Below are 9,910 nucleotides of genomic sequence, written 5' to 3'. Positions count from 1 at the left end.
TGAAGTAGGTATTAAAATTAGTTTATTTTTCTACTTGACATTTAATAAATGAGAAGAAACACAGTAGTCTGTCTCATAAAGAACATTTATAATACATAACAATCCATAAAGCCTCATGGTGAGGTAGGAACAGCTTTGGAAAACAACGCACAGTCATAAAACATACAAAAAGTCAGGTAAAATGTTGCAGCACTAAAGGACATTTGATCTGCATCTGCATTTAATGAGATGATACTTGCATTTAACTGTGCCACATCTGGCCCAAAGGACAGGCTATGGTTGACACAAAACGACACAACATGGAAGTTTCATAAAGAATCACAGAATACATCGATACGCTTCATTGTGCTGTTTCAAGGCAGAACCATAACAGGGCAATTTGTGTCTTTTTATATATAGCCACATAACAATTGTATGTTACATTCCCTTCAGCATCTTTTTGCCAAAGACACCGGACCACAAAATTTTTGGTTTAAAAGTTTAAAGTGAATGACATACAAAAGGCTCCTGTGCCGGTGAAAAGGACCGCTAAATATTCCAGAGCTTGTTAGTACGACAGAATAGCATTGCCACATAATATTGGTAGCGCTACATGAAAATAGTGCTATTACAATTCCCATTTCAGGTGGCCAAACACTGTATTTGACAGTTTTCCACTGAAAAAAACAACAAAAAACCCTCCACCTTCCCAAGAGTTTTAACACTGTTTTAGGACTTAACTGAAACTCTATTAAAATAAATATTTCCATATTGTAGAATTATTCTCCATATTTGTGTATGTGTGAACATCTTAAGACAGCAGGTAAATGACATTTATATCATTCAAACGGTATCTGCTTATAAACAGTGAAAATCTTCAACTCAATACCGGTTAGCCTACTAAACACTTCACACTAGGTTCCATAGGCCATTTCCCCCCAAACTTTCAAAAATTCAAAATTAACTGGGCATGTTAAACAAGATACAAACATGTTATAACCATAGTCTTCTACCTATTGAGATTTTTCAAGGTGCTCTTGATGGAAATTTTTCCTATTCAAATTACATACCTTAGTTATCCAGACATTGTTTTCTAAAACGCTAAAATTCATACACCAAAGCTTTTGTCCTTTTTTGACTTTTTTAAAAGGTCCTGGTCCATATTTTTACCATGCAGATGCCCTTCAAAAAAAACCTTTAAACAATCATAGAAGCTATAAGGTGACAGTGGAGAATGAAATCACTCTCATCACTAAGGCGGCATTTGGCTTGGAAAAATTTGCGTTGGTTTTAATTCAGGCACATGCAGCACCTCCTTTTCACAAAACCGAGACAACAGACAAGTTTCTAAACACATATTCTAAACACACTGATCTTGCTCAAATATAAAAGAGCCAGCAGGAGAGATGCACCTCCTAAAATTGATGCATTGCTATAAAAAGCATATTTAAATATTGGGTTTAAGTCTCCTAATAATTCAGGGTATTCCCCTCATTTTCTTTCAGGGAGGAATAAGCTATTTTGGAAAAGACACTTAAATCCCACAATATTTAAATATAAAAGCATTTTTAAAAAGATAATGCTAAAAATGGGTTAGAAAGTGCATTGTAAAGAAATAAATAATTCTCTGCTAAAACTCAAAAGGTGAGTCAGTGCCCACTGATTTTGCTATTATGACAAAGTCCTCTGAAAAAAAGAATTCTGTGGTACCACTTTGTTACATATAAGCTACTTAAAAATTATGCAAAGTGAAATAACTGAAATCTAAAGGCTTTTACCTCCAAAGCACTTTTGGGGAAAAAAAAAAAAAAAAGCCCTTGTTCCATGCCTGTACACCATTAAAACAAAAACAGAAACAAAAACTCAGTTAGCTGATGTCTTATACGTTGTACAACCTTTAAGAAAGACCCAATAGAGCATTTGTAAAGAAAACCCCGCTGAATGTATTTTACCAATTATCCTATTGTATGCATTGTTACCAAAATGTTTCTGTAACATAGAGTGTTTTAAGATCTTAATGAAACGTTTTGTAGTTTTAAGTGTTAAGTCAGGAATGTACATGGTAACAGTACAGTTTCAAGCTTTCTTTCTCGTTTACCCAAATAAGGAGATTCCCAAATTTCATGTTTAAAAAACTGTTTTGCAAAATTCAAAGTAACTTCCAGTTTAGGAATTGAATTACACAATTATCAGATAAGAGTATTAAAAGATCAAGATGTATTGCAAATTGGCAGGTTATGGTTTTGGCCCATTATAGCAAATGTGAACTTACAAACGGTGTTCCTAAAATTACCTCATTCTCATTGGAAAAATCGGCTGTTCTTAAATAGGCCCATTGCCAGCAATAGGCTTATACTAGAAAAAAACACACCATCTACCACAAAAGATCCCTTTAAAAAGTTAACTGCCCAATGCCGATGCCTTCATCTTAAGACCCATTCAACAATGAATTATTTCAAATCCCAAAAGACAGCCACCCCAAAAGTAGTCAGCTATAAAAGTTACTGAAGTAGTCAGGATACCTTATTTCTAGAAAAATAGAGCTATACATGATAACCGACACTCCTATTCATCCTTTTGAGGACAAAACTCTAGTTTCTTCACAAAGCATAGCCCCTCTCTGTCAAGAAAAATATAACTTAACTAGCCTTAAATAATATTTGTGTATGGATTTGAAACCCACAGCAACAATGTCATAGCCAGGAACATCCTGTGTAGATACTGTGGCAATCTTACAAAATAGACCACTATTAGAAGATCCGAGATAGGTCAAGATTGGATGACCTACAGAATCTTAATGATTAATTTTGCCTTCGTTAACTTTGCTTTCTACGACTTTAGTATCCAAATTGTATTAACCCTTAGATTTCTTTTCTCTCCCCCCTAAGTCAGTGGCTCTGGGCAAAGCACAAGAACTGCTGGTTGTGCTCGAAAAAAGCTGTTTGGATCCATTCATGATTGGTCACCGTGAAACGACTAACGTTAAGTTTTTTGTAAATATCTACAACTGAAAAGATTACATGAATAAGCTTGCCATTTAACAGGTAATTATTAGGTTAGCTTTAACGGCCTTAAAAATACTTACTGTATATATTTCGTAAGCCAACTTTCAGCTCAATGTTCTAATGAAAATCTTTCAAAGAAAGTGATGCTGGTGAACATGTCCACATTTTAGACTAACTTTGGTAAAAGAAGATAGGAGTTAAGATTCTCCGAATAATTTAGAAATGCAGTCTATTAACTTACCACAATCTATATATTTAATTTGGTGAGCCTTCTTCCCTGATCTTACTCTCATATGCCCTATCATATGTAAACTATAGTTCAACTTGTTAATTATTTCAATTGTTTATTAGAATAATACTCAGCAAGACAGAATCCAGGACAGTAACTGATCTTTAGTATCGTAAATACCCCATGTGAAGAAAAAGGGGAACCTTTCCTAATAATATCCATGAGTCATTCTTAAAAACATGCTGCCATTATGCTACGTAATGATCTCAGAGGGCAAATAAATATTACCCGAAACATCAAAGGAAACGAACCTGTTGATGATTTTCAAAGTTTAGTGATTCTAATTCTAATAAATAAAGTATAATACTGGGGGAAAAGAAAAGCAGAGAAATTCCAGTAACAATTTTAATTTATTTATCCCCCTAATTAATTTTTTACCATGGAAAAACTGGAAATCAAATGTCATTATGTTATATAAGGTTTATACTTACTTTAAACAAAAATGTAACATAGTGTTAAAAGTGGCTTTCCAAAATTGTTACAGCATAGCTGTACTCTGCACTAATAATCACAAAGTTGTAATATAGAACTATGTTAAGCAGTCCCATTATGTTCTTACAAAAATAGAATTAAACTGTGTGACCAGACAAGGACTTCAATTACACTACTTGGCAAACTTAGAATTTCAATGGAGTCTTTTTCCTCTTGCAGTTTAAAGCAAAAGTCAAATACCACATCTTTCTCAAGACTCACAAAGATGATTCAGGTTGTTTGTTTGGCATTTTTTTAATCTCTATCACAACAGCAGGGATGCTTTCAGCTTTAGTCCTCTTGGGCTTCTTCTCTAGATTGTCGCTAAGTTCTAAACAGGAAATGCTAACTGTCGGGGCCTTTTCTGCATCCTTTCCAGAAGGGGCTTGTGGCCGGGTCCCACAACATTGCTTCAAAGCACACTGAGTTCTGCAGGCAAGTTCACATGGGACCACACTTGATTTAGAGCCTACACTAGCAAATTCAGGCTGGATGGTAGTAGCGTGAATTCCGTGATTATGAAAAACGTCCTTAATGATTTTGGCCACCTGCATGTATGATGCCGGGTCTTCACATTTTATGTGAGCAGTGGCAATGATTCTGCTTCCAGCCAGTTGCCAAACATGTAATTCATGAACTTCCTCAACTCCTTCAACACCTCGAAGTTCTTTTATCAAATTTTTGATATCAATTTGTTTAGGAACAGTTTGTAGAAGAATAAGAGCAGATTCCTTAAGTAACGGATAAGTTGTGTAAAGAAGTATACAAACCATTACAATGCAAAGAGTTGGATCTAAATATAGCACCCAGCAAGGACCAGCTTCATAAACTGTTGCATGAGTACTATTAATTATTTCTACAAATGCTTTGCAGGGGTCAGGGATACATGGATTCACACAAAACTCCCCTTTAGGACAACCCTTCCAAGAAAAGTAAAAGACCAAGGCATTTACTACTACAATCACTGAACCCAAAGCATCTCCAAAGACATGCAGGAAAACTCCACGCATGTTAAGTTGTCCAGCCTTATTATCATCTTCCAATTCCATATGGTCAGGTTCTCTGATAAGATTCCCATTCACTTGTACTTCCACTGCATCATTTCTGGACTTTTCTGGATCTACAAAGAAAGAAAACTGCTGTATCAAATACATTTAAAGTGTTTACACACACATCCTCATCTAACTCCATCTTAGTCAAGGAGGTGAACATTTTTCATAAAATATGATTTAAAAATGTGCCTAGGGCAGTTTAATATAAACTGACATACTGGGAATGAGCCAGGGCAAAATGGCCAGGGCTAAATCAAGTTATTAAGAAGACACTACATTTCCCCATCCTCCTAACCACTCTCCTATCTGCCCGCCTCCCCCCAAAATTTCATCTTTTCTGTGGGGGTGGGAACATTCCACTATACTTTTTGGCATATACAAACAAACAGAAAATATAAAATTTAATGCGATCCCCCATAAATTAAATGCCACGGTGCCTGATCTGACACACAGCTCTAGTCACTCTTTGTCACTAAGGTGTAGTGGCTAACTTTTAAACTTTTATCATGAATGTAAACCATAGAGTATCTTGGTGGAGAGGGTTCAGAAACTAAAAAATCAACAACACAAACCCATCAACAATCATAAACTTCAGGAAAAGCCGCAATAAATGACCACTATCTAACCCTACTAGCTCTTAAACCAAATGTATCCATCTTTGAAAGGAATTACTGTATGCACACCAGAGCAGCTTAATTTTCTTTGCAATAACACCTGGAAGAGCATGGGTGAGGGGAAATTCAATCGTTTATTAAACCTTTTCAAACGTACTAGTTGAATGTCATTAACACGACACCCTGCATCTTGAAAACAGCAACAATTGTCTGTGTAGCATCATACTACCAAGCAAATAAATGTAAATGAAAAAAAAAAAAAATCGGAAGGAAATACACCAAATTGTCAATGTCTTTGAGCCTGGGTAGTTGGACTTGGGTTGATTTCCTTTTTCCATCGCCTTTCAACATTTTCCAAATTACCTTCAGGAGCAATAATGTTTAGAATGAAAAGCATACAGTAAAAAATAAGATTAATAAGTGGCCATCACTTTTATTTTAGGATGATTTTGAAAAGTCCTCAGTGAAATGTCAAACACGACCAGACAGGTCCTAAACCTAGGATTGTCAGGATTAGGCTTCGATTTTAGACAACTAACTGAAACACACACTGCTGTTCATAAAAGAAACCTCCAACCAGGGTTTGGAGCTCGGCAAAGTCCAAGGCTAGCTGGCTCTGAATATCGTACTGAGAAACTCGCTTAAAGGGCCTAAGAACTGCTCGGGCAGGGCAAGGTTTCAAGTAGCCACCGACCAAGGATGAACTAACTGGGGGTTCTCTCCGTTTCCCAAGAGGGCCAAGAAATTTAATCAGGAAGCGCTTTTGATCCTGTGAAAACCAAAAGCAAGCAGTCTCTTGTAAGGGCGGCCAAGTGCGGCTGTGGACTGCGGCGGGCTGACGGTCACCTCCTGACCCTTTTCCCACTCCCCAAACCACAGTCCCCACCGACACCCCAGCCGCGCCCCCACCCCCACCCCGGCTCCCAGCACCCGGCTGAGAGGGGTCCTATTTCCTCGTGTGCCCCGCGGGTGTGGGACCCGGAGGGCGAGGGGAGGAGGCGGCGCGGCGCCGGCCGGCTCCGGCACCAGGGGGCGTGCGGGCCATCCCGCCCCGGGGCCAGCCTAGGGTCCCGGTTTCCCCTGACCCAACCACCTGCGGCGGCCACTCTCTCCTCTCACCTGGCCGGTCCAGTTTCAGCCCGTTGGAGCTGCTGCTATTGGACACTAGGGTGTTGGTCTCCTCCTGTTCGGGCCTCTGCTCGCCTGGGGTCACGCTGTTGTCGCTGCTCCCGGTGCGGTTGCTCTTGCCGCGGGCCCCCTTGGGGTGGCCGTGACCCCCGTGCGAGTGGCCGTGGCCGGAATCGTTGCCGAAGCCGCTGTGATGGTGGAAGAGGCAGAGCCCCATCACGTTGACCAGCAGCCCGGCCACGCCGACCCCGAGGACCACCAGCGGCTGCTGCATCTCGTGCGGCTCGATGAAGCGCTCGATGGCCTCCAGCAGGATGGCGAAGCAGAGGCCGGTCAGGAAGATGGCGTTCACGAGAGCCCCCATCACTTCGGCCCGGATCCAACCGAACGTGTTCTTCTGGGTGGCGTGGGTCCGCCGGGCGAAGCGCTCAGCCACCAGCGCCACCACCAGCGCCAGCACGTCCGACAGCATGTGGAAGGAGTCGGAGAGCATCGCCAGGGACGAGGTCACCCGGCTCACCACCACCTCCAGCACCATGAACATGAAGGTCAGCATCAGCATGCACAGCAGCCGGCCCCGGTTCCGACCCCAGCACCCCATGGCTGCGGCTCAGGGGCCCGCCGAGCGCGGCCCGGCGGCTACACTGGCGGTGGCAGCGAGTCGCCGGCGGCCGGCGACCGGCGACCGGGCGACCGAGGCGGGAGGGCCGCGCGGGTCTCTCGCCGCCCGACCGGGCCGCTGGGGAAACCGCTGACGGGCCTCCGCGGCCGGACGGGGGCGAGCCCGGGGGTCAAGCCGCCGAGCCCCCGCGCCTGCGGGCGTCCCCGGCGGGCCGGCGGCGCGCAGCTCCTCAGGCGTCCGTCCTCGGAGCCGGCGCGGAGGCCCGGCTCAGCCCCAGCAGTCCCCACACCCACAGAGGGGCGGCGGAGGCCGAGGCGGCGGCGGCGGCGGGGAGCTGGGGCTCCCGGAGCCCGGGGACGAAGAGCCGGAGCAGGAGCAGGAGCAGGCGGGCGGCGGGGGCGGGCGACGGGCAGCTCCGCGCTACGAAGGCTCCGAGCATCTGCAGGCTCTCCGCGCAGGTCTTTCCCTTGCTGGTCTCCTCCGCTGTGGCTCGGACCCGGGAGCCGACGCCTGAAGAGCTAAAAAGGCGGCGGCCACGGCAGCTGCACTCGGCCCGGTCTCCGGCGCCTTCTTCGCCCCCCCTCCTTTGCAGACGGTTTACAAAAAAACTTTGCTTTGCACTCGGAACCCCCGTTTTCACACGGACCCGAGCGTGACAAGGCCTCGACGCCCCGCCCACCAGGCCCGGCACGCTTCCCCATTGGCCAGAGCCCCCTCACGACAGCCTCCGCACCCCGCCCATCTGCGCTCGCTATTGGATGGAGGCCCGGAGGGGCGGGAAGGGGCGGTGTCGAGGCTCCAACAGATGGGGGCGGGGCCTTTCCCTCCGGGAGCCGGGCGTGGGCCGGGGGCCGCGGCCGGGTGCAGCGGCGGGCGTCGTGGGGGAGGGTTGGGGGCGCGGGCCGCGTGCAGCTGGGGGTGGGGGAGAGGGGGAGGGGCAGGGCAGGCGGGGTCCCCTAGCACCGCGGGGCCGCTCCTCCGGCCCTGCGGGTCCTCGCAGCACCCCTCACGCCTACTGGGGCCGGGCAGCAAACAGACTTTGATCCTCCGAGCTGAGTCCACGTGGTGAGGCAGGAGGGAAGGGAGGCTGGGGAGACAAGTTGACCTAAGTAAAGCCATTTTGGTATTTAGGCTGACCCTTAACCTAAAAGTCAGCAGGTCATAAAAAGTCACAAGATCCCACTCATGGAAGACCACAAGACCGGACTCCCTCTGGCAGTAAAAGTCATAGAGGCTGGACATTCTTAAAATTGCTCCCTGTGGGTAATTCCACAACCCTAAGACAACAGAGAAACTAACCGCTCGGTGTAAATGATAAACTTGAAGTTTAGGAATAAGCCCCTCCCGTACGTTAGCTGATTTTGAAAAACTTATAAAACCTTTCTTTAGAGGCGGAGGGGGGGGGGTCCTCTTCCTCACCTGGGAGGAGAGACGGCTGCTTTGTCCGGAGAGTAGCTCCCTTCTCACTTCTATGCTTGATACACCTTTGTCTCTTTCTCTAAATGGCTTGCCCTGTAATTTTGTCTCCGCAAAGCCAAGACCCCGCCTGGCGGGTGGCCTGAGACCCTCCCTCTGGGCTTCCACCGGCCTGCATCCAGGAGAAGAGACCAGAGACCGCGCCCGCTGTGTGACAGACTGCATCCAGGGAGGGGCCGAGAGGGGGAGCCCGTGGGTACGGGACTCCCGGGTTGGGGTGGGGTGGGGTGCGGGTCCTGTCAAAGAACCGGGATGAGGCCGCATCCGTAAAGGAGTGCTGCATGAACTTGGGACTGCTCAACACCGAGCTGAGGAGTTAGACCTTAGCAGTCTCGCAAGCGGCAAGAACTGAGTCTTTGTAAATATATCAGTAAATATTTACACCTATCACCACCATCCCTAGGAGACCTTGTGTAAAGGCAGATATTTCTGTCACTGATTATCTAAGGACAGTTTAGGCTACAGACCTCAAGCAGGGGCAACCTGGGTTCTGGTGCTGGCTTTGTCACTAGCCAGCTGTGTGACTTTAGAAGAGTCCACTAATCTCTCTAGACCTGTTTCTTCAAACATAAAGGATTGGGCAAGAGGATCTCTTCAGATTCTTTCTGACTCTAAAATTCTAAGGCTCTATGATTGAACAAACATTTTATTTATGGACTACAAATAGCCAAACCCTGTGTTGGTTGCTATGGGGAAGGGGAGGGGCGGTTGAGAATAAGGAAGAATGCGCTTCGTCCGGTGGAGGTAAAATATAAACGTATAAAATGTTTAAATTACAATGAAATACTCAATAACTTGTACCAACATGAATTTAGAGTGCAAACATATGCACTGAGTGGAGATTAGTTCATCCGGAAATGAAGAGTTCCCGATCCTAAAGTAGAGGGGTGGCTGGAATCAGGTAACCTAAGCCGGACCCCTGAAAGGCCTCACCACAGCCCCTGAACAGGAGGAAGAACCCCCACTGTTTTGGACAAAACAAGACAAAGGCAAAGCTAGCCAGTGCCTCAGGATCTATACATAAGGCTAGTTTGGAGCCTTGTTATTTTGCATTAAAAAAATATATTTCTATTTTCCCCCCATTTGTATGTGGTGTGTTTCTCATTTCCCCATCCACACTACAGAGCTGGACCCTCATCTATTTCTGTTCTGCAGTAACAGAAAAGAATGGAGAAAAGTTTCCAAGACATTATAAAGGAAGAATTGATAGGATTTGATGATTAATTGGGAGGGTGAAAACTAAGGAGGAGAATTTAACAAAGGTAGTTCAAATG

The 9,910-nt window shown here is 45.3% G+C and overlaps 1 protein-coding gene across 1 annotated transcript; it reads right to left on the bottom strand.

The window, feature by feature from the left end:
- On the bottom strand, positions 1-7,899 carry SLC30A1 (solute carrier family 30 member 1). Its single transcript, XM_049634194.1, has 2 exons — positions 6,530-7,899; positions 1-4,864 (listed from the first exon to the last, which is right to left on the bottom strand). The coding sequence occupies exons 1-2, from the start codon at positions 7,137-7,139 to the stop codon at positions 3,963-3,965; spliced, it is 1,512 nt and encodes a 503-aa protein (XP_049490151.1). The 5' UTR covers positions 7,140-7,899; the 3' UTR covers positions 1-3,962.
- Between the last annotated feature and the right edge of the window lie 2,011 nt (positions 7,900-9,910).

Source organism: Panthera uncia, chromosome F1, assembly GCF_023721935.1.
Source record: "Panthera uncia isolate 11264 chromosome F1, Puncia_PCG_1.0, whole genome shotgun sequence".
Lineage (NCBI taxonomy): Eukaryota > Metazoa > Chordata > Mammalia > Carnivora > Felidae > Panthera > Panthera uncia.
The sequence above is the reverse complement of the archived record's forward strand: the minus strand, read 5'-3'. Positions and strand labels throughout refer to the sequence as shown.

Coding starts and splice junctions, on each gene's coding strand:
- SLC30A1 (XM_049634194.1), bottom strand. CDS start 7,139: ATGGGGTGCTGGGGTCGGAACCGGGGCCGGCTGCTGTGCATGCTGATG. Junction 4,865..6,529: donor GCTGAAACTGGACCGGCCAG/GTGAGAGGAGAG, acceptor CTTTCTTTGTAG/ATCCAGAAAAGTCCAGAAAT.